The following is a 24517-nucleotide window of genomic DNA, read 5'->3' on the forward strand; positions in this document are numbered from 1 at the left end:
GCAGAGTATCATATACCTGTAAATACTGAAAGAAGGTGAGAGGAGAGAAACAGGAGCAGAGATAAGAGAGGAGAGATATGAGGTGGTGCAAGGGAGTGTACGCCTGTAAATACTGCAAGAAGCTGAGAGGGAGAAACAGGAGTAGAAGTAGAGATAGGAGAGGAGAGATGGGGTGGTTCAAGGTAGCGTATTCCAGTAAATACTGCAAGAAGAAGCTGAGAGTGACATATGCACAGGACTGGAGGCCAATTGAGATGATCTGGAAGGGAGGACGTGTGAACAACACCCTCATGGATAGAGAACAGGAACGCACGTGTGTAGAATCCACTGGAGAAGAGCCCCCGGAGGAAGACCATGGGAGGAGAGGCCCCCAGAGGACGACCATGGGAGGAGAGGCCCCCCAGAGGACGACCATGGGAGGAGAGGCCCCCCAGAGGACGACCATGGGAGGAGAGGCCCCCCAGAGGACGACCATGGGAGGAGAGGCCCCCCAGAGGACGACCATGGGAGGAGAGGCCCCCGAGAGGAAGACCATGGGAGGAGAGGCCCCCCAGAGGACGACCATGGGAAGAGAGGCCCCCGGAGGAAGACCATGGGAGGAGAGGCCCCCAGAGGACGACCATGGGAGGAGAGGCCCCCAGAGGACGACCATGGGAGGAGAGGCCCCCAGAGGACGACCATGGGAGGAGAGGCCCCCAGAGGACGACCATGGGAGGAGAGGCCCCCAGAGGACGACCATGGGAGGAGAGGCCCCCAGAGGACGACCATGGGAGGAGAGGCCCCCAGAGGACGACCATGGGAGGAGAGGCCCCCAGAGGAAGACCATGGGAGAAGAGCCCCCAGAGGAAGACCATGGGAGAAGAGCCCCCAGAGGAAGACCATGGGAGAAGAGCCCCCAGAGGAAGACCATGGGAGAAGAGCCCCCAGAGGAAGACCATGGGAGAAGAGGCCCATGGGAAGACCATGGGAGAAGAGCCCCCAGAGGAAGACCATGGGAGAAGAGGCCCAGAGGAAGACCATGGGAGGAGAGGCCCCCCAGAGGAAGACCATGGGAGGAGAGGCCCCCCAGAGGAAGACCATTCGAGAAGAGCCCCCAGAGGAAGACCATGGGAGAAGAGGCCCAGAGGAAGACCATGGGAGAAGAGGCCCAGAAGTTAACAAGAGAGAGACACAGTTATAAATGTTTAGTTGGAGTGCTGTCAACACTAAGAGCCCAGGATAGCCCTACCCACGTGCTATGAAACCCAGAACCCACAGGATACGACCACAGTGTTGAACTTACTCAAACAGGACAGAACAACCAACACAGCAACGAGGAGGAAGCGACCGAGCTCTGGCTTCATGCAGGAGAAGAGCCTCCCCAGCGAGGCAGAGGGCTGCTTCTCCTTGACCTCCATCTGGAAGGGGGATAAGTGATGCCAGACCAGGGCCACCACCAAAGTGACCACATGGGTTGAGGCAAGAACATCCCACCGCCCCCATCCGTAGAGACATTCTGCAGCTGCGGGAAACGTGGCCGCCATGCTCACAGTCACATAGCAGGGGAGCAGGAGGCTGAGGGTCGCTGTGGACAAGAGGAGTGCCTGCCGCAGTCCCTCAGGAAGGCGCATACTCAGCACATGGACTGCGTAAGTCAGGAATCCCCAACGTGCCAGAGAGGCGACCCAGATGACGAGTACAGGCTCCTGAAGGCCAACAAAAGGACAGAACCACTGAAGAAGGTTCATCACCAAGACATCCAGGACCGGCAAGAACCACAGCGCGGATGGAAACTCCATGCTCCAGCAAAGTCAAACCTACAGAACAGAAAAAAACAGGGGTTCAGTGCAGACACAAAAGTGCAGCTTAGACACATGCACCTCACAGACAGTAACCTCTCCACCATTCATAGTAAAGCCCAAGAGACCAGACACACCAGTGCAGCTAATACACACCCAACAGAGACCAGACACACCAGTGCAGCTAATACAGAAGGACCTCACAGACAGTAACCAGAAAAATTCAACCCCTCCACCAGTGCAAGGAGATCACATCAGAGACCAGATACACAAGTGCAGCTAATACACAAGGACCTCACAGACAGTAACCAGAAAATTCAACCCCTCCACCAGTGCAAGGAGAATCCAGCAGAGACTAGACACACAAGTGCAGCTAATGCACACTCAGCACAGACAGACACACAAGGGCACCTTATACACATGAAGCTACACACAGTAACCAGAATATTCAACCACTCCACCATTCATAGGAAACCCCAACAAAGACCAGGCACACAGGTACAGCTCATACACAGGAACCTCACACACAGTAACTGTGACAAAGGATTCTCCTATGCACGAGTACAAGGATGAGTAGTGGTGAAAATGACAACTCGGCATTCACACTTCTACAAACCAAGAGCCAATGCAATCATAAAGGTAAAACAGGCACAGTTAAGAGATATACCTCCTTCGACTTTTGTGGCGACGTTGGCCGAGGGAAGGCTATGTTCTTAAGAGGGGTGTTAATGTGAACCAGTAGTCACCCAAACAATACAGTAATATAGTCCAAAATAAATGGAATGTCCAATCAAGGTTCTATAAAAATATATGTACTATAATCAAACACAGCACCTGCAGTGAAACCATCTAAAAAAAAACACTGTATGAAACCCAACCCTGTGGAAGAACGGAGAAGATGCTACAGACCGAAGAATGTAGCAATTGGCGTATGAATACAGGGGTGATGGGCAAATTACTACCCCTAAAACAGATACGTCTTTGCATGAAAAAAGTTGAAAAAAAGTGACGTAACCAGTCCCTAGGGCCCAAATGGACCACAGGGGCAGTTATTGGTCAACAGGACCTCATTTTGAGTCTTTGGCGGGTTAAAGTCCTCAAACCCGGCTTCAAGCAGTGATGCCAGTGGAAAAAGCTCAATGTGGACACAGTGGATTGTGTGGCCCCAAGCAGCAAGCGGACGTCGAGCTGGTTCAAATACCGTACCTCCTTGCGGCTCGAAGGCGGCATTCAGTGTTGCAGGTTGAGGTGCTCACCAAGATCTCTTCAATGCCAAGTCGGGGTGTAACCGCCGGGAAGGATCGAAGAGTGACACTCGAGCGGTTCGAGATGACAGGCGGTGGTTGTCGAAATGGTGATCATGTTGCTCTGATGTATGGTTCACCGAAGCAACAGTTTGAGGGGTGAGTAATGGTGTAACCCCCGGTCGGGGTCGGCAAGTGACTCTCCAGTGGTTCAAGTCGGGTCCCAGTGGCTAGCGGCTGATTGTGCCTAGCAGGTGATGGGCTCAGCAAGGACACAGGAGGATAGCTCAGGGGCACATGCTCGGTTTGGAAGCAAGTCGACACTGAGCACCACAGGTTCGATCCCCGGGTCCGCGTTTAGAAACCTCTGGGTATTAAGCACGTTATAAATAACCTATCACATCATATATCAATGCAGCTTCGAGCAGCTCAATGTACAATCAATTATTTCAAGGTTCGGAGGAGTGCCAGAAAGTAGCAACGCTGGGATCCCTCTGCATTGAATTCGCTATGATAGCCGTCCGACTGGTTCTGAAGCAGCGGAATGGGGAGTGTTAGGGAGAATCTCTGTTTAGGCTGAATTCCTAACCTAGTGAGTCCCCCAGCAGCTTTGCTGGATTTTTGGGGTTTATTTTTTTCTCCTGCCAAGAGTGAGACTCTTTTACCCTCACTCTTGGGCATGATTTGAGTGTGTTTCTTTGATTCTAGATGTGTTTAATGGGCTATGGGGTCTTTTACTCCATAGGGCTTCATGTGTTTTTGTGATGTGTGTTACACAGCACCCTCAGTGCAGTAACACAGGGGTGTCATAGTGACTCCCCAGTATAGACTCCATACCCTGGGACTGACTACTGTCTCCCAGGGTCTGTAAAGTCACCATTGACTTTACTAGTCTTAAATTCTGAACAGAACCAGTACAAACCATCATATTGTGGACGTACTGGCTGGGGCAATTCGATTGCCCCGGGGTCTGTTAGTTGAGGGGGCACGTCTCTGTCCCTCCTGATCGAGTTTTGGCTGGTGGCAGTGGATACTACTTTTTATATTCAACCGCGAATATTTCTCAATGGAATTTTCCCATTGTTGGAGGCTCCTATCTTTATTTATTTAATTACGATAGCCTCGAACATAACGCTGGTTTATTTAATTAATATTCATTCTCCGGTTGGTGTTTTTTGCCAAAACTCAGTTCTAAAATGGTGTTTGTGTTCCCTTCTGTGACTCCAACCCAAGTCGAGCCCTTTGTTCCACTTTTTGGCAGCTTCTCCACAGAAGCCCTCCAAAGTGGTGCCACTCTGTCCGGGGTACTTAAGAAGGGTGGAGGGGGATTTAGGCACCCTGGACTGAGTTGCCTAGGCAACTCAAGTCGCACTCCGTCCTGATTGGCCCAAGTGGTGATGTTTGAGTGACAGCTAGGCTAAGTGAATGGGGGTTTTCTGCATAAAAGCAGGGCTTTGGGGACTGGAAATTCAGAGGTCGCCACAGGACCTAAGAATCCGACGAGGGAGAAGCTGAGCCGACCTGCCACGACGACACCACTGGTGGAGCCCTGCTGGACCGTCTCACCACTTTTCCCAATGACAGAGGAGATCTCCCGCCGGAGAGTCTTCTTCCTTTGACTGGTGGGGATAACCAGTTTCACTGTCTTTTCGCCTTCCCGACGTATCTCGTGGCCGCCTTGCCTGTGCCAAGCACCCCGGCAACCAGGATACCACGTTTTACCACGACCGTGAATTAAAGGGTAATACCTTTAACCGGAAAACTCTGCGGCTGGTTTCTTCCCTGGCAGTGCAACGACCTTCATCTTTCCTCCAAGTCGAGATCTTCTCTTCCCCTGGACGACGATGAAACTTGCACCCGCTGCCAGAAACAACTGCCACCGCTGGAGGGTCCTTCCCACTTAAGGTACCGTGTCCCGCCCGGCTTCCCTTGCCACCGACTGTACGGGGTAGATTTAGCCCCCGGCTTTCGAACCTGGGTTAGCCTGAGACACCCTGGCTAAACTTTTCTGAGCCTCTCTAAACTCTTTTCGAACTCTCTGCAAGACTTTCTAAGCCTAGTGTAACTGTGTGATCTTGGGCACATTTGTTCTCTGCTCTCTCTAAGAGTGGGCCCAGCCTATGGACTTTGGCTCACAGGTGACTTTTGCTCTTCTGCCTTGCTAATAGTGTTCCTAAAGCTTAGAGTGGTATACCTTCCCATATTCTGTCTTTTTCCCTCCCTTCTTCATGAACTTGTTGGAGTGCCATCTATAGTTCAGCACTCACCTCTGTATGAAAATAAGTGGTGTTAACTAAGACTTATCTGATAAGGAACAAGGGTTGTATATATTATAATAGTAACTGTGTTTAGAGTGTTTTACAATAAGAGTGCTGGAGTGTTTCAAACAGTGTGTTTTTAAATAAATAATTATATACTTTGATACCAAAGCTCTGGTCAGTGTTTGCTTGTATTATTGTACCCGAGTGCCTATTGTGTATACTTTGCATACTGCCTAACTCTTCTTGAGGGAAGTCTGACTGCTCAGCCACAGCTACCAGGTAAATCTGGGTGGTACAGACTGCTACCAAGTGGGTTTACTGCTAACACCTGTAGTCCTAAATCTTTTGCAGTGTTCCCAAAGGGAGCTGCACAGGTTTCTGCCTAACAGGGAGCCTTAGCAGATCTGGTCCTCCAGGTGCTGTGAGTCCCAATTCAGGGGCTTGAGGACAGAGCAAGTCCTTTCAGGGTCTGTTCTACAAGCCCTGGGAGATTTCGGTGCAGCGTGGCAGGTCCTGGTTCACAGCAAAATGTCACCCCCAATGTATCCTGGGAGTGGGTAGAGCTCTCCTCTGCCTTGGATTGCTCCTTCTTCACCTCAGTGGTTGAGGACTTTGGAAAGATCTTCTCACTACTCTAACTCTGCCCCTTCCCTTCTCACCAAGATCAAAGGCCCTTAGAAGTACAGCACCCTGATGTGAGGCTACTCCCTTTGAATGGGTGTGCCACTTTCATACCTGGGCCCAGGGCAGCTATGTCTGAAAGAGGGCATTAACTACCCTAACAAAGAGATCAAAGAAGAGGCAGGGTCATCCAGGTTCCTGTCCTATCATTTGGCAGGCTCAGTCCGTCCGGCCAGAATACATATCAGCTTCCACAGCTAAGCTGACTCACAGGAGCGGAAACATGTGAAATATCAAATTGGATGTGGCTGTCGCTGCAACTGTCAAATGGACAACTGTGACCACTGAACCTGCTCTGCGCCAGTGGTAGAGAAGGTGTTGCAAATCAGGATACGGGTGCAGCAGGACCCAGATGCACACCATGCTTTAGGCACAGAGCTTATGAAAGGGGAATCTATCTGAACAGGAGATTTCCCTTTCAGAGATCAAATTACATGCATCATTTTTTTTTTTTTTTTTTATAAAATTGAAAAAGCCAGGGTTTCCATACCCTTGCCAAATGGTAATCTGTCACAGTAACCAGAACATTCAAACTCTTCACCTGTACAATGAGAACCAAGCAAAGCCCAGACACCAGTGCAGCTAATACACACCCAGTAGAGACCAGTGCAGCCAATGCACTCCCAGCAGAGACCAGTGCAGCGAAGACACACCCAGCAGAGACCAGGGCAGCTAATACACTCCCAGTAGAGACCAGTGCAGCCAATACACACCCAGCAGTCAGCCCAGTGCAGCTAATACACACCCAGTAGAGACCAGTGCAGCCAATACACTCCCAGCAGAGACCAGGGCAGCTAATACACTCCCAGCAGAGACCAGGGCAGCTAATACACACCCAGCCGAGACCAGTGCAGCTAATACACTCCCAGTAGAGACCAGGGCAGCCAATACACTCCCAGCAGAGACCAGTGCGGCCAATACACATCCAGCAGTCAGCCCAGTGCAGCGAAGACACTCCCAGCAGACACCAGTGCAGCTAATACACACCCAGTAGAGACCAGTGCAGCCAATACACTCCCAGCAGAGACCAGTGCAGCGAAGACACACCCAGCAGTCAGCCCAGTGCAGCTAATACACACCCAGCAGTCAGCCCAGTGCAGCTAATACACACCCAACCGAGACCAGTGCAGCTAAAACACTGCCAGCAGAGACAAGTGCGGCTAAAACACTGCCAGAAGAGACCAGTGAGGCTAATACACTCCCAGCAGAGACCAGTGCGGCCAATACACACCCTGCAGTCAGTCCAGTGCAGCAAAGACACACCCAGCAGTCAGTCCAGTGCAGCAAAGACACACCCAGCAGTCAGCCCAGTGCAGCAAAGACACACCCAGCAGTCAGCCCAGTGCAGCAAAGACACACCCAGCTGTCAGCCCAGTGCAGCAAAGACACACGCAGCTGCCAGCCCAGTGCAGCAAAGACACACCCAGCTGTCAGCCCAGTGCAGCAAAGACACACCCAGCAGTCAGCCCAGTGCAGCTAATACACACCCAGCAGTCAGCCCAGTGCAGCTAATACACACCCAGCAGAGAGCAGTGTTGCAAATACACACCCAGCAGAGACCAGTGCAGCAAATACACAGCCAGCCGAGACCAGTGCAGCTAAAACACTGCCAGCAGAGGCCAGTGCAGCCAATACACTCCCAGCAGAGACCAGTGCAGCTAATACACTCCCAGCAGAGACCAGTGCAGCTAATACACTCCCAGCAGAGGCCAGTGCAGCCAATACACTCCCAGCAGACACCCGTGCAGCCAATACACTCCCGGCAGAGACCCGACACACAAGTGCAGCTAATACACTCCCAGCAGAGACCAGACACATACGTGCAGCTAATATACACCCAGCAGAGACCAGTGCAGCCAATACACTCCCAGCAGAGACCAGTGCAGCCAATACACTCCCAGCAGGGACCAGACACACAAGCGCTGCTAATCCACAGGTACCTCAGACACAGTCACGAGAACATTCAACATCTTCACCATTCATAGCAAAACACAGCAGAGACCAGACACACAGATGCAGCTAATGCACACCCAGCAGAGACCAGACACACAAGTGCAGTAATACGCATGCAGCTCACACACAGTAACCAGAGCATTAAACCCCTCCACTATGCATAGGAGCACCCAGCTCTGTAAGAACAGAATGGGTTCATGAGTCCCTGTCGTCCTGCATTCTGTGCTCTATGAAGGCGGCCCGTCACCCATGCACGGCTTTCCTCCTGGAAGCCGCCCTGTCACCCATGCACGGCTTTTCTCCAGGAAGGCGCCCTGCCACCCATGCACGGCTTTCCTCCTAGAAGGCGCCCCGTCACCCATGCACGGCTTTCCTCCTGGAAGGCGCCCTGTCATCCATGCACAGCTTTCCTCCTGGAAGGCGCCCTGTCACCCATGCACAGCTTTCCTCCTGGAAGCCGTCCTGTCATCCATGCATGGCTTTCCTCCTGGAAGCCGCCTGTGTCACGGCTCGCTCCCTTCGCTCCCGTTCCCGCCACTTGGGGCATGTTTTGGGGTTTATTCCCTACTGGACATTTCCTCCGAACCTTATGCTACAGTGCTGTGATGAATTGGGAGCGCTTAAACCTTCTTTTCCAAGTTACTTCCCTTCCGGATCCATTCCAGGTTTTTGGCAACCAGCATGCTACTTTAGTCTAATAACTATGCTTCCCAGAATGCCTGGCTCACTGCTTCATCTCCTCCCTCGCCGGACAAGGTTGGGTGGAGGATAGGCAACACCTGTGGCTGCAGGTGCAGCAAGCGGCACACCTAAGGGGTAGGCTCGTTAAGCAGCTTTAAAAGCCTCAGTTTGCTTCAGTCCAGCGCTGGTCATTGTTGCAGTTTTCCTGTTGTGACTAGTCCCTTGTTCCTGGTTCCTAGCTTTTGTGCCTAGTTCCTAGTTCCTGTTTCTTGTTCCTCTGCCCTGGATTTCGAATTTATGTGCTTAATTGATTTCTGCTTTTTGGATTTCCCTTTCTGTCTTCCTCTATCTGCAGGCAGCTTTTCTCTGTGCTTTACCCTTTGATGCAGCCCAATTTGCCTGTGTTCTCTGTTTCTTTGATGCTGTCCTTTGCTACTGAAAAACTTGATGCATTAGTCTTTCCCTTTATAGATTTAGCTTCCTGCCTTTTCTCCTTGGATGGGTGGGAAAGGTTTCCTTTTGTGATATCATTTTCCCTGCTCCTTACTTTCTATTGGGATCCATTCCATGTTTTCCATTGCACTTCTCCATTTATTTCCCATTGATTATTAGGTGTGGGGTGCTGTTGTAACTAGCCCGTGTGAATGCCTTCTGTTTTCCTCACTATTCTATAATCACAATTCCTACTTGCCCCTTGACTTGGGTCTTATGTATTTAGTTATCCTCCACCCATTGCTGTTATAGCCTTCTGGGTCCCTGTTTGATCAACTGGGTTCGTGGGTTTACTGACATTCAAGTGGTCTTTCCGGTCCTCGTGAGTACTGTTTCTAAGTTCCTTATTCAGTATCATCCCGAGTGTCAGCTCACAGATCCTGTCCTTGCTTGCCCTCTAAGTGTGCTTAGCGCTGTCAGTGTCTGTAATAGCATAGTGGGTAAGGAGCTTGCCGACTTTCCTTTCAGTCATAAGGAGGTTCTAAGTGCTTACCCCACATCCCTTTTCATATATTGGTATTGTTGTTTCACTCTATTTGCACTCCTGGGTTTTAGTATACACGAGCCTTGGGTATTGTATGCACGTTGTTAAATTCACAGTTGTTCACTGTGCGATTCCTCCTTGCACGGCTTTCCTCCTGGTAGCCGCCCTGTCACCCATGCACGGCTTGCCTCCTTGAAGGCGCCCTCTAATCCATGCCCAGCTTTCCTCCTGGAAGCCGGAGCAGATTTGCCCCCTCACCTTGCTTGGAAAGCGTGGGGTTGTGTATGCCACGATTGCAGCATGAGTGATTGTGGCAGAGCGTGCACCGCGTGTCTGTGCCGCCAGGGAAGTGTGGGATTGTGTATAATGCCAGGATTGCAGCGTGAGTGAGTGTGGCAGAGTGTGCACGTGTTTCTGTGCCGCCAGGGAAGTGTGGGAGTGTGTATGCCAGGATTGCAGCGTGAGAGATTGTGGCAGAGTGTGCACCGTGTTTCTGTGCCCCAGGGAAGTGTGGGATTGTGTATGCCAGGATTGCATCGTGAGTGATTGTGGCAGAGTGTGTACGTGTTTCTGTGCCCCCAGGAAGTGTGGGATTGTGTATGATGCCAGGATTGCAGCGTGAGTGATTGTGGCAGAGTGTGCACGTGTTTCTGTGCCCCCAGGGAAGTGTGGGATTGTGTATGCCAGGATTGCAGCGTGAGTGAGTGTGGCAGAGTGTGCACGTGTTTCTGTGCCCCAGGGAAGTGTGGGATTGTGTATGCCAGGATTGCAGCGTGAGTGTGGCAGAGTGTGCACGTGTTTCTGTGCCTTCAGGGAAGTGTGGGATTGTGTATAATGCCCGGATTGCAGCATGAGTGATTGTGGCAGAGTGTGCACATGTTTCTGTACCCCCAGGGAAGTGTGGGATTGTGTATGATGCCAGGATTGCAGCGTGAGTGATTGTGGCAGAGTGTGCACGTGTTTCTGTACCCCCAGTGAGTGTGGGATTGTGTATGATGCCAGGATTGCAGCGTGAATGATTGTGGCAGAGTGTGCACGTGTTTCTGTGCCCCCAGGGAAGTGTGGGATTATGTATGATGCCAGGATTGCAGCGTGAGTGATTGTGGCAGAGCGTGCACCGCGTGTCTGTGCCGCCAGGGAAGTGTGGGATTGTGTATAATGCCAGGATTGCAGCGCGAGTGATTGTGACAGAGTGTGCACCGTGTTTCTGTGCCCCAGGGAAGTGTGGGATTGTGTATGCCAGGATTGCATCGTGAGTGATTGTGGCAGAGTGTGTACGTGTTTCTGTGCCCCAGGAAGTGTGGGATTGTGTATGATGCCAGGATTGCAGCGTGAGTGATTGTGGCAGAGTGTGCACGTGTTTCTGTGCCCCCAGGGAAGTGTGGGATTGTGTATGCCAGGATTGCAGCGTGAGTGAGTGTGGCAGAGTGTGCACGTGTTTCTGTGCCCCAGGGAAGTGTGGGATTGTGTATGCCAGGATTGCAGCGTGAGTGTGGCAGAGTGTGCACGTGTTTCTGTGCCTTCAGGGAAGTGTGGGATTGTGTATAATGCCCGGATTGCAGCATGAGTGATTGTGGCAGAGTGTGCACGTGTTTCTGTACCCCCAGGGAAGTGTGGGATTGTGTATGATGCCAGGATTGCAGCGTGAGTGATTGTGGCAAGAGTGTGCACGTGTTTCTGTGCCCCCAGGGAAGTGTGGGATTGTGTATGATGCCCGGATTGCAGCGTGAGTGATTGTGGCAGAGTTTGCACGTGTTTCTGTGCCCCCAGGGAAGTGTGGGATTGTGTATGATGCCAGGATTGCAGCGTGAGTGATTGTGGCAGAGTGTGCACGTGTTTCTGTGCCCCCAGGGAAGTGTGGGATTGTGTATGATGCCAGGATTGCAGCGTGAGTGATTGTGGCAGAGTGTGCACGTGTTTCTGTGCCCCCAGGGAAGTGTGGGATTGTGTATAATGCCAGGATTGCAGCGTGAGTGATTGTGGCAGAGCGTGCACCGTGTTTCTGTGCCGCCAGGGAAGTGTGGGAGTGTGTATGCCAGGATTGCAGCGTGAGTGATTGTGGCAGAGTGTGCACCGTGTTTCTGTGCCCCCAGGGAAGTGTGGGATTGTGTATGCCAGGATTGCATCGTGAGTGATTATGGCAGAGTGTGTACGTGTTTCTGTGCCCCCAGGGAAGTGTGGGATTGTGTATAATGCCAGGATTGCAGCGTGAGTGATTGTGGCAGAGTGTGCACGTGTTTCTGTGCCCTCAGGGAAGTGTGGGATTGTGTATGCCAGGATTGCAGCGCGAGTGATTGTGGCAGAGTGTGCACGTGTTTCTGTGCCTCAGGGAAGTGTGGGATTGTGTATAATGCCAGGATTGCAGCGTGAGTGATTGTGGCAGAGTGTGCACGTGTTTCTGTACCCCCAGGGAAGTGTGGGATTGTGTATGCCAGGATTGCAGCGTGAGTGATTGTGGCAGAGTGTGCACGTGTTTCTCTACCCCCAGGGAAGTGTCCGGATTGTGTATGCCAGGATTGCAGCGCGAGTGATTGTGGCAGAGTGTGCACGCGTTTCTGTGCCCCCAGGGAAGTGTGGGATTGTGTATGATGCCCGGATTGCAGCGTGAGTGATTGTGGCAGAGTGTGCACATGTTTCTGTGTCCCCATGAGTATGGGGTTGTGTATAATGCCCAGATTGCAGCGTGAGTGATTGTGGCAGAGGGTGCACGTGTTTCTGTGTCCCCATGAGTGTGGGGTTGTGTATAATGCCCGGATTGCAGCGTGAGTGATTGTGGCAGAGTGTGCACGTGTTTCTGTGCCGCCAGGGAAGTGTGGGATTGTGTATGCCAGGATTGCAGCGTGAGTGAGTGTGGCAGAGTGTGCACGTGTTTCTGTGTCCCCATGAGTGTGGGGTTGTGTATAATGCCCGGATTGCAGCGTGAGTGATTGTGACAGAGTGTGCACGTGTTTCTGTGCCGCCAGGGAAGTGTGGGATTGTGTATGCCAGGATTGCAGTGTGAGTGATTGTGGCAGAGTGTGCACGTGTTTCTGTGCACCCAGGGAGTGTGGGATTGTGTATGATGCCAGGATTGCAGCGTGTGTGATTGTGGCAGAGTGTGCACGTGTTTCTGTACCCCCAGGGAAGTGTGGGATTGTGTACGCCAGGATTGCAGCGTGAGTGATTGTGGCAGAGTGTGCACGTGTTTCTGTACCCCCAGGGAAGTGTCCGGATTGTGTATGCCAGGATTGCAGCATGAGTGATTGTGGCAGAGTGTGCACGTGTTTCTGTGCCCCCAGGGAAGTGTGGGATTGTGTATGCCAGGACTGCAGCGCGAGTGATTGTGGCAGAGTGTGCACATGTTTCTGTGCCCCCAGGGAAGTGTGGGATTGTGTATGATGCCCGGATTGCAGCGCGAGTGATTGTGGCAGAGTGTGCACGTGTTTCTGTGTCCCCATGAGTGTGGGGTTGTGTATAATGCCCGGATTGCAGCGTGAGTGATTGTGGCAGAGTGTGCACGTGTTTCTGTGTCCCCATGAGTGTGGGGTTGTGTATAATGCCCGGATTGCAGCGTGAGTGATTGTGGCAGAGTGTGCACGTGTTTCTGTGCCGCCAGGGAAGTGTGGGATTGTGTATGCCAGGATTGCAGCGTGAGTGAGTGTGGCAGAGTGTGCACGTGTTTCTGTGTCCCCATGAGTGTGGGGTTGTGTATAATGCCCGGATTGCAGCGTGAGTGATTGTGGCAGAGTGTGCACGTGTTTCTGTGCCGCCAGGGAAGTGTGGGATTGTGTATGCCAGGATTGTAGTGTGAGTGATTGTGGCAGAGTGTGAACGTATTTCTGTGCACCCAGGGAAGTGTGGGGTTGTGTATGATGCCAGGATTGCAGCGCGAGTGATTGTGGCAGAGTGTGCACGTGTTTCTGTGATCCCAGGAAGTGTGGGATTGTGTATGCCAGGATTGCAGCGTGAGTGATTGTGGCAGAGTGTGCACGTGTTTCTGTGCCCCCAGGGAAGTGTGGGATTGTGTATAATGCCCGGATTGCAACGTGAGTGATTGTGGCAGAGTGTGCACGTGTTTCTGTGCCGCCAGGGAAGTGTGGGATTGTGTATGCCAGGATTGCAGTGTGAGTGATTGTGGCAGAGTGTGCACGTGTTTCTGTGCCCCCAGGGAAGCGTGGGGTTGTGAATGATGCCTGGATTGCAGCGTGAGTGATTGTGGCAGTGTGTGCACCATGTTTCTGTGCCCCCAGGGAAGTGTGGGATTGTGTATGATGCCAGGATTGCAGCGTGAGTGTTTGTGGCAGAGTGTGCATGTGTTTCTGTGCCCCCAGGGAAGTGTGGGATTGTGTATGATGCCCGGATTGCAGCGTGAGTGATTGTGGCAGAGTGTGCACGTGTTTCTGTGCCCCCAGGGAAGTGTGGGATTGTGTATAATGCCAGGATTGCAGCGCGAGTGATTGTGGCAGAGTGTGCACGTGTTTCTGTGCCCCCAGGGAAGTGTGGGATTATGTATGATGCCAGGATTGCAGCGTGAGGGAGTGTGGCAGAGTGTGCACGTGTTTCTGTGCACCCAGAGCTGCCGTATAGACTCATAATGGACCTGCTTGTGCTGCTGTGCATTTTCGCACTGCACACTCACTGCTCTCCCTCTTAGACCTCGGCACCCCGTTTGGTGAGAGTAGGGTTACCAGCCACCCCTGCTTTATAAGGCGCAGAAGCGTGGAAGGGTTCGCACCCCCTTGTTCTGGAGGGGCGCCACGTATTCCCACCAGATTAAGTATTCATAGTACATTTGAGCTGCACAGAGAGGGGGGCAGCCTAGAAGCACTGGGGAGAGGGGAGTGGGGAGGAAGGTGGGAAGGTTCAGTGGTAAGGAGTGGGGGGCGGGGTGGGGGGCCAAGATACCTGCGACGAAGAGAAAGACTGAAGGGGAAGGAGGCGGCTCAGGTCATCCACGCGGGCTCCGCTGCTCACCTGTAGCGCTGCGAGGCGGCCCGTGTCTCTAGCCGGACGCGAGGCGCTCTCTGCCCGTCTCCTCCCCGGGCTCGCCCCGGTCCAGGCTCTGACAGGAAAACGAAAGTGAAAGGCGCCACCGCCCCCCCCCCCCCCCCCGCCCCAAGCTCCCTCCCTTGGCACCCTAAGCCCGGCCCTCCCTGGTTTCTCCCCACCCCTCCCTCAGCGCCCTAAGCCCGGCCCTCCCTGGTTTCCCCCCACCCCTCCTGTAGGCACCGCAGGGCCCGGGTTCCCCCACCTGCAGCGCTCAGAAGCGCGGCCTCTCACTTCTCAGCGCACCCCAGTCCAGCCGTAGCCGGTGTTGTATGATGTTCTGCATCCCGTGGCAGCATGATGAAGCAGGTGTTAGCAGGTTTTGGGCCACGCCTACCTGGTAGCCCCGCCCACTGGCCCAAAGAGTTGCCTGAGCCTCCACCTCCTTCTTCGGAGCTGGTTCGGGTCCTGGTGCAAGGATCCTGCAGACACCAGCGCCGCCTTCAGGCGAGGAGAGAAGGTCTCCTGCACATCCGCCTTCATCCAGAACAGACCAGCCCTGGATCCGCAACATCCGCTTCCATAGTGGCGCATTTTCTGAAAAATGCATGACACTTTTGTGAAAAAAGCACCACCTGGACAGCTGTGTTACTTTATAATGTGTTATTTCGGCCACAAATTCAAGTCCAACAGTCGTCAACTCTCGGGTCTCTATAGCGCTAGCAAGCAACCCCCGGGTCTCTATAGCGCTAGGAAGCATCTCCCGGGTCTCTATAGCGCCAGGAAGCATCTCCCCGGTCTCTATGGCGTTAGGAAGCATCTCCCGGGTCTCTATAGCGCCAGGAAGCATCTCCCCGGTCTCTATGGCGTTAGGAAGCAACTCCCGGGTCTCTATAGCGCTAGCAAGCAACCCCCGGGTCTATATAGCGTTAGGAAGTATCTCCCGGGTCTCTATGGCGTTAGGAAGTATCTCCCGGGTCTCTATGGCGTTAGGAAGCATCTCCCGGGTCTCTATAGCGCCAGGAAGCATCTCCCCGGTCTCTATGGCGTTAGGAAGCATCTCCCGGGTCTCTATAGCGCCAGGAAGCATCTCCCGGGTCTCTATAGCGCCAGGAAGCATCTCCCGGGTCTCTATAGCGCTAGGAAGCATCTCCCCGGTCTCTATAGCGCTAGGAAGCAACTCCCGGGTCTCTATAGCGCTAGGAAGCATCTCCCGGGTCTCTATAGCGCCAGGAAGCATCTCCCGGGTCTCTATAGCGCTAGGAAGCAACTCCCGGGTCTCTATAGCGCTAGGAAGCATCTCCTTGGTCTCTATGGCGTTAGGAAGCATCTCCCGGGTCTCTATAGCACCAGGAAGCATCTCCCAGGTCTCTATAGCGCCAGGAAGCATCTCCCCGGTCTCTATGGCGTTAGGAAGCATCTCCCGGGTCTCTATAGCGCCAGGAAGCATCTCCCCGGTCTCTATGGCGTTAGGAAGCAACTCCCGGGTCTCTATAGCGCTAGCAAGCAACCCCCGGGTCTATATAGCGTTAGGAAGTATCTCCCGGGTCTCTATGGCGTTAGGAAGCATCTCCCGGGTCTCTATAGCGCCAGGAAGCATCTCCCGGGTCTTTATAGTGCTAGGAAGCAACTCCCGGGTCTCTATAGCGCTAGGAAGCATCTCCCGGGTCTCTATAGTGCTAGCAAGCAACCCCCGGGTCTCTATAGCGCCAGGAAGCAACTTCAGGGTCTCTATAGCGCTAGGAAACATCTCCCGGGTCTCTATAGCGCTAGCAAGCAACCCCCCGGGTCTCTATAGCGCCAGGAAGCATGCATGAGCTTCTTTCCCAACATTGAACCTTGTAGTGTCCTGGGGCCAGGGCACAGGGTCCAGGACAGCGTTGCTGGGGGCACCCAACTGGCTCTCCTCTGGTGCACATGTCGAACTGGCTCACAAGCACGCACCCCAACCCGTGGGGTGGTGAGGGCACCCACCACACACAGTTGCAGGGGGTCACCCTTGTGTTGGTGCTGACAGGTGTTGCATAGAAACGGGCCCTTATTTCTGAACCGCCATGCCCCATCTCCGCTGCAAAAGCACCATCTAGGGGAATTGGCTGGGAACCCCGAACGTGAAGATGCGGGCCCTGGGGGACGTCACTCCATGGCGTCATAGTGTTCCCTGGCCCTCACGCTGACGGAGGCCCCCGTGTCCACTAGTACCCGGACAGATGATTCGTGGACTGCGACAATGCACTGCGGTTGCCGTCTGTTCTTGGGTTTGAGGGCCTCGACGCTGGATACAAAGAAAATGTTCTCCTCTTCCTCTTCCTCCTCCTCGTCCAGTTGTGCACCTTCATCACCCTGATCGACCTGGGCAACGTTGGGCGGACGTGATTGGCGAAAGTAGCCAGACCGAACAAGACCCCGCGGCACCATACACTACATAGTGGTTGGCTAGGCCACATCGACCGCAGGCTTTCCCTGCCGCTGGACACTCAGTAGGGTGGGGCAGGTCATACCCGCACTTCAGGCACGCCTCCTGTTAGGCAGATCCTGTGCAGTTCCCTTAGGGAGCACTACCCCAGATTAGGACCACAGGTGAGAGCAATAAATCCCCTTTGGTATCTGTCTGTACCACAAAGATTTAGTTGGTAGCTGTGGCTGAGCAGTCAGACTTATCTCAAGAGGGAGATGAGCAGTATTCAGGGTTTACACAATAGGCCTACTGTACTATGGCACAAGGAAACACTGACCAAAGCTTTGTAGTTAAAAAGTAAATATATATTTATTTTATACACCTCTAATAAGACACACGTATCACAGTCATCAAGCAAGTTAAAGGATAGTTCCGGGACTTTTTTTTTATTGTCCCTACGGTTCGGCCATTTGTTTTTAAGCATAAATCGGTAGATCGTAGAAAACTTTCCTATGGACCTTACCCGACTTTTCGTCCATTAACGCACTCGAAATCAGCCGCCATTTTCTGATAATCCTATCATTTCCCCCCATCGCCCTGGCTCACCTGCTTTTGCGGCACTAAATCAAATCCCCCGCCCCTGAGCCTGACATCAGCAGATGCGTACCGCCCATTTCCCAATGCCAAAGCACGTTTCGTGTCAACAATCGCTGCGCCTCAGCTAATGAAGTGTCGCCATGGAAATGGCAGGACGCCTCTTTCCTCAATAAGTATAAACACACCGTTTCACAACACACAGCAGCAGATTTTCGATTCCATTACTCTCTCTGTGTTACTTTGAGTATTCTGTGACTCGTTTCTGTGCTCTGGTCAGCTACCTTCGCCGCTTCTAGGCCTTGTGAACACCTGTACCATCTCTGTAAATTATTTTACTTTCTTTACCACACAATGGCTACAATAATGCCGTATATGTACGAGCCCGAGTACACCGAGGAGGAACTACTGGAAAGGCAAGCACGCGAAAACGATGGGGATTCGGACGGCAGTTGGGAGGACCAGTCAACGGATGAAGAGCCTGGACCATGTCGCATGGACGGCGTCTCCACCTGGTGCACGTGCAATCCGTGCGAGCTAATGCCAACTGAGGAGGAGAACTGCTGCTGCCGTGAAAATTCCGGGTGCTTGGCCTACATTTCGGAAGGCGAGCCAAGTCCGCAATGCATCACCGAGCTGCCAGAGTTCAGGGAAGCCTGCCTCTCACGGACCGTGTTGAGGATGATGATGGTGCTTATGCATGAACTTCGCGGCACTGTTCGTCCGCGTAATCCGAGTAACGAGTAAATATACTCTGGTTTTGATGTCAGTGATGCCACTACTATTTCATGGTCGTCTCCCACATATAAAATTACATCTACATATCATTCGAATGCATGTAAATTGGTTCCATATTGTGCCTTTTCTAGATAGAATTTTTTTCAAAGCAGAATGATAAGAAAGTTTTGTCATTTTAATACAGTTTGCATCTTTCATTTTCACAGGTGGTACAGGCTGGTGGCCTATCGTTGCTTCACTTGGTGGCTTCACGGGAGGCTCGGACACCGCGTTCGGAGAGTAATACCTGCCTGTGCGGTACTTGCCATTAGACAACATTTCCCCAGCGACAGTGGACAATACTGCGGATTTTCCCTGGATGTGCTGCAACCGGAACTTTACAATGTGTAATGTTTATTATTTATGTTCAATTGAAATTAAGATCTAAAATAAAACCCAACATATATTTTAACAATGGTTGTTTTGATTTTTTAAATGAATCTAGTGTGTCTCCATTGAATAGTCTTCCTGTGCCTTGTCTTGTCACACCACATGTCTCCGGCCAGCATCCTCCCTCACGCTGGCCGCCCCCCTTCAATCCACATAACCGTTGAACCCATATGCAGCAGACATACATATGTCAAGCGTTGGCAATAAAAGGAAGGCCGTTGGATTTTATTGACACAAAACATGGTTATAGGTAAATAATCAATACGGTTGATCATAATAAATCATCCTTTTGGGCACCGGGTACAGAGATGACCCCCTCTGGCCCGTGCCGCCTTGCCACCACAGGCCAGCCTGCTGCTGACTAACTGCCTAGGCATCCAGGGTCTCCAGGGTGAACTGCACCCATATATTCTCCTGGGAGGGTGAGGTATTTATAAACTCACCCCCCTGCCTTCCATGTACTAGATCCAGCAGCCTGCCTCTTACATGCAGTTAGATGGCCTCTCCTTGGTGAGGCCCTGTGGCAAACGAGTCTTGTCTGCACGACCACCGCCCCAATCCACCCCCCGCCCTATCAAAGGCAGTTCGCACCGGGGTACTTGCGCTGGCAAGTGGAGCTGTCAGGGAGCGATAAAGGCCAAGAGGTGCCAAAGAACATGTACACTTCAAAGTGGTCTATAGAGCATGGGTTGTTGTTCCCATGTCCACCTCCAGACGTGTGTCTCCTGCCAAGCATCCCCCCTCACGCTGGACGCCCCCCTGCAATCCACATAAGTGTGTCTCCATTCAGGAGTCTTCCTGTGTCTTGTCTGCACGACCACCGCCCCAATCCACCCCCGACCTATCAAAGGCAGTTCGCACCGGGGTACTTGTGCTGGCAAGTGGAGCTGTCAGGGAGCGATAAAGGCCAAGAGGTGCCAAAGACCATGTACACTTCAAAGTGGTCTATAGAGCTTGGGTTGTTGTTCCCATGTCTACCTCCAGACCCCGTGTCTCCTGCCAAGCATCCCCCCTCACGCTGGACGCCCCCCTGCAATCCACATAAGTGTGTCTCCATTCAGGAGTCTTCCTGTGTCTTGTCTGCACGACCACCGCCCCAATCCACCCCCCGCCCTATCAAAGGCAGTTCGCACCGGGGTACTTGCGCTGGCAAGTGGAGCTGTCAGGGAGCGATAAAGGCCAAGAGGTGCCAAAGACCATGTACACTTCAAAGTGGTCTATAGAGCATGGGTTGTTGTTCCCATGTCTACCTCCAGACCCCGTGTCTCCTGCCAAGCATCCCCCCTCACGCTGCACGCCCCCCTGCAAACCGCATAATGCCACGACATATTCACGTCATTCATTCACAAACACACCCCTGTTTCGAATTCTTTATAACCCACTTCATATTTCTAATGAGTACTTCTTTGCGCTTTGCTAGTCAACCCGTGAAGGTGCTGGTTATCTGCTCTTCGTCTCTGCGAACTTCCGTGACCACTTCGAGCAAACTCGTCAGTTTGCAACCTGTGAACTGCTCCCTGTTCTACGACAAGAAACTACTCTGATCCCTGCATCTAACTGTTTGTTCGTCAAGGTAAGGCCATGTACCATAATCATTTTGCGTCCAATTTTTTAATTTATATCTATTTGCTAGTAGTCATCAAATTGCATCCATGTTTTCTTTTCGTTCAAGACAGTACATGCAAGGAACTAGTCACATGTTCTGAGTTTAGTCAAATTATTTTTCTATTTTTTTAAAGTTATTCAAATACTTATCCGCATGTGAATAACGTGTATAGTTCCAAGAACCAAAACGAACCTTGCATTGAACCTTTTATGTGTCATTTAATTTTTTAACACATTGGTATTCATAGAGAATTGTTGATCTTTACTTTTCAGAACTTTCAACAATGCCTGCCTGTTCCATTGGCGGTTGCCCTTCGAAGACCCATAATAAAGCTGAAGGTACTATAATGCATGTTTTCCCTAAGACAATAGATCAGATAAGAGAATGGGTCCGATATTGCGGATATCCACCGTCTGAGCTTGAAAGTAGAGTCCTAGAAGTCTTTGCGGACAAGAGGGGTGATCGATACCGCATCTGCAGCAGGCACTTTAGCTCAGACATGTACTCCACATCATTGCTAATAAAGAAGAAAACACCGCGAGCGAGGCGAAAATTGCTCTCAACCGCTATTCCCACTCTATTCGTCCACATCCCTCCACTGGTGAGTCAAGTTTACGGATTTAGCTCTCGGCCTTGCGGTAGTGTGTAGCATTAGCTAACAATAATTTCCCCATTTATGTATCCACTCAATATGAAGGCGGAAGATTCTCCATCCGTGTCGTTATTGCAGTCATCAGCCACTTCAAGCGCCTATCGGGTAATCTTACTTAGCTATTCTGCCACTGACTTGTTTTAGGCATGTAAATCAATAGTTTTAATTTATCGTGTAATTATTTTACCTAATGGTACACCCTTGTACTCGTCCTCTAGTCTTTGTTTTCAGTTATAATTATTGTTATCCAAAATAATGCAAGAACTGTCTTTCAGGGAGATGCTGAGGAGTCCAACGCATTGACGACAACCGTTGATGTCACTCAGATGCTCGAGGTACGTTTCCGGACAGTTCCATCGATGGAGATCATCAGATCTTGCATTCTTGTAGCGTGATTGTTACACACAATGTTTCTTTCGTTTTTAGCCATTGATATGTCCTTCTGTCGTCGCCCTCCTATGTGTCTTCTTTTTTCAATATTGTGTTCATTACTAATGAAAGTCCTATGTTTCAGGGAGTCGAAGGAGCATTAGTCCAAGAAGAAGGGGGAGCATGCAGTTACGGGTCGGCGCAACAGCTTGCAGAAGTGTGCACCGCAGTTACATCGTCCCTTGATGTTCTTATGCATTTCGAGGTATGGATACTGACAGTTCGATCAAGCGAAATCATATGACGTGATTACATCCGCTATACTTCCTTCTTTATTAACGCAAGTACTATGTTTCAGGGAGATGACGGAGCTTCTTCTACAAGAACATCACCCCTAGTAGTTGATGCAGATCTCTGGGTGGTGACACTTCCAACGATCGAGCAAATCGAATCATATTTAGATATCCATTATTTATTTTAGACAACTGATCATTTGTGCAGGTCTATTTAGATGAGCCGTTCACGCCTGCACAGAGTTTCTGTTCTTTTTATCAAAATAGAAAAGCATACTAATGCAATTACTGTGTTTCAGGGAGTTACTGAAGCATCATCTTCAATAATATCATCAATGGAAGTCTATGAGGAGCCCGAGGTATGGATCTTGACAGTTCCATCTAAGTAGATCAACAATGCGTGAATAATTGTCGTTTGAATGTTCTACACAAAGCGTTCATTCGTGTTTTGCTATTGAGATGTACGTGGGTATTGGTCCCCAAGTACATTTTGTGTTTTCGATATTATTATACATACTAATGAAAGTTCTATGTTTCAGGGAGTCGATGGAGCGTCAGTGCGTGATGGATGTGCTTATCATGAAAACATAGTCGTTGCAGCGCAAGAGGAAGTGGAGACATGCACACACGAGTCGGAGCAACAGCGTCCAGATGTTGAAGTTCGAGGCAAGAAAGTTTCAAAGAAAAGAAAGCAAAAGAAGGTTAGTGTCCTGGTCACTATATTATGTTGTTTTTCACTGTTAATAGTTCAATACTGTAAGTTGTGTTTAAACTGAACATCCCTTTTCCAATCTGTCCTCTAGTTGCGAGTGGGTGTACGAACTAGATCTACACAGACAGTGAAGCGAACAAGAGATGTTGCTTGTCAAACCTTTTGGCAGGGACTTGAGACTGGAGAAGCATCGTGCCAATGGGAAGAATATGAAGTGATTGACAACGGAGCTATACCACCACCAGCCATTGATAGTGAATGTCCTCCTGGTAGTTCGGATGCAGTCGGAGATCAATTCACAGAATCCACACCCGCAAAAACTAAGACCGCGAGAAAGTTGAAGAAATTGTTTTATTCACCCATCGCCGGAGAAGGAACAGATGTTGCAATGGAAGAGAATGAAATGGACGACAATGAAACACCATCAATATCACTGAACATAGCGGAAGACGATATCAGAGATTCTACCTTTCATGTGAGTGACATGTCCTCAACGTTACAGGCCGAACCAGCTGGGATGCAGAGTGAGAGTATAAGGAAAGAGGCCAAATTCATTGTATTCGATAGTTGTTTGATTGATATTATTATTCGGATGAAATGTGGGCATTTGGTTGGTGGGGAAGTATGTGGGGAGCCATTGATTAATGTGACTCGTGCAATTCGAGGCACTAACCTTAAAATACATGCCACCTGTACAGCAGGCAATCTACTTTGTGCAGCGGCTGCACTTTTTAGTGGTTCAAGTTTTAAAAAGTTAGAGTCTTTCTTTCAGTTTGTGGGAATCCATTTCATTGCGAAAACTCAGTTCTACAAATACCAAACCGATTATCTATTTCCAGCCATTAGCGAAGCTTGGAGAATGGAAAAAATGTCTATTGATAGTACATTCGCGGGCAAACGGTTCAGGCTAGCCGGTGATGGACAGTGCGACAGCCCAGGATTTTCAGCCAAGTACTGCACCTACCACTTTCAGGACATGGAAAGTAAGAAAATTGTTAGTTCGGTGGTCGTGCAGGTGTCACAAAGTACATCCTCAGTGGCCATGGAGAAAGTTGGCTTTGTAGAATCATTGCAAGAACTACAATCGCGGGGAATGGTGATCGACCTGATAGCCACGGACAGACACGTTTCAATTGCCAAGACAATGAGAGAAGAGTACAAAAATATAAATCACCAATTTGACGTATGGCATCTTGCAAAAACAATCAATAAAAAAATGTCGGCTGCAGGTAAAAAAAAAGATATGCAAGGTATTTCACAGTGGTCCAAGTCAATCAGCAACCATCTTTGGTGGAGCTCAAAAACATGTGAAGGGTCGTTGGAAATTCTACTGGAAAAATGGCGGTCAGTAATGCTGCACTGTAGCAACGTTCACCGCTGGAACACGAACCAACATTTCCACAATTGTGAACATGGCCATTTGTCCACAGAGGAGGCACGGAAGAAGAAGTGGTTGATTCCTTCATCACCCACTCACAAAGCCATTGAAAAGATTGTATTTGATAAAACTATAACAAGAGATTTGAGGGGACTCACGGAATTCTGCCACACAGGAGATTTGGAGGTGTTCCACAATATGTGCCTAAAGTACAGGCCAAAACGATTGCATTTTGGCATGGAGGGCATGATAAATCGGACTCTTCTAGCGGTCTTGGCACATAACCATAATGTTGGCCGTCAACAAAGTAGGACGACCGGAACTTTAGGGACGCTTCGCTACAATAAGGCCTTCACTAAAAGAAGTAAACAATGGGTGATCAAACCAGTGTTTGAGGATATGCAATATGAGTTTATTGAGAGACTTATCGTAGATGTCCTCGATAGGCACATACATGGAGTGGTGAACGAACCTATGCAGGGGCCAACTGCATTGCCACCCAACATTGCCTCTGTTCCATGTCCACCTAAAGCAGAGCTCATTGAGAAATACACATCACGGTTTAAATGATTGTAATTTGATTGTCTGTTCTCTCGAGTCTCCTCATGTTGCAGGCCCATTGAATATGTGTATCTATGTATTGTGTAAATAAAAGTGATTGCTCAGTGTACATGCAATGTGTCTATCCAACCTTGTTCATTTGCGCATTAAATTAAACCAAACAGTAATATAAATCATTTTTCAAAAAATATAGAATGTCTCCGTATTTATGGTTCTCTGGGGCTGCAAATGCACGCAGACAAAATGCA

At 50.6% G+C, this 24517-nt stretch overlaps 1 protein-coding gene across 4 annotated transcripts in view; it reads right to left on the reverse strand.

Annotated features, from left to right (window-relative positions):
• LOC138522056 (antigen peptide transporter 1-like) overlaps positions 1–14966 on the reverse strand; it is a 129764-nt gene extending 114798 nt beyond the window's left edge. For 2 of the 4 annotated variants that reach the window (XM_069635289.1, XM_069635286.1), the window contains exons 1-2: positions 14528–14620; positions 1283–1796 (exon numbers count right to left, since the gene is read on the reverse strand). In XM_069635289.1, the coding sequence (XP_069491390.1) occupies positions 1283–1778 (496 nt within the window). In that variant the 5' untranslated portion in view covers positions 1779–1796; positions 14528–14620. Of the gene's footprint in view, positions 1–1282; positions 1797–14458; positions 14621–14804 lie in introns of those variants that run through there. The other 2 variants (XM_069635288.1, XM_069635287.1) reach the window with 2 other exon arrangements.
• Between the last annotated feature and the right edge of the window lie 9551 nt (positions 14967–24517).

This window comes from Ambystoma mexicanum, chromosome 13, assembly GCF_040938575.1.
Source record: "Ambystoma mexicanum isolate Mex_15411 chromosome 13, UKY_AmexF1_1, whole genome shotgun sequence".
NCBI lineage: Eukaryota > Metazoa > Chordata > Amphibia > Caudata > Ambystomatidae > Ambystoma > Ambystoma mexicanum.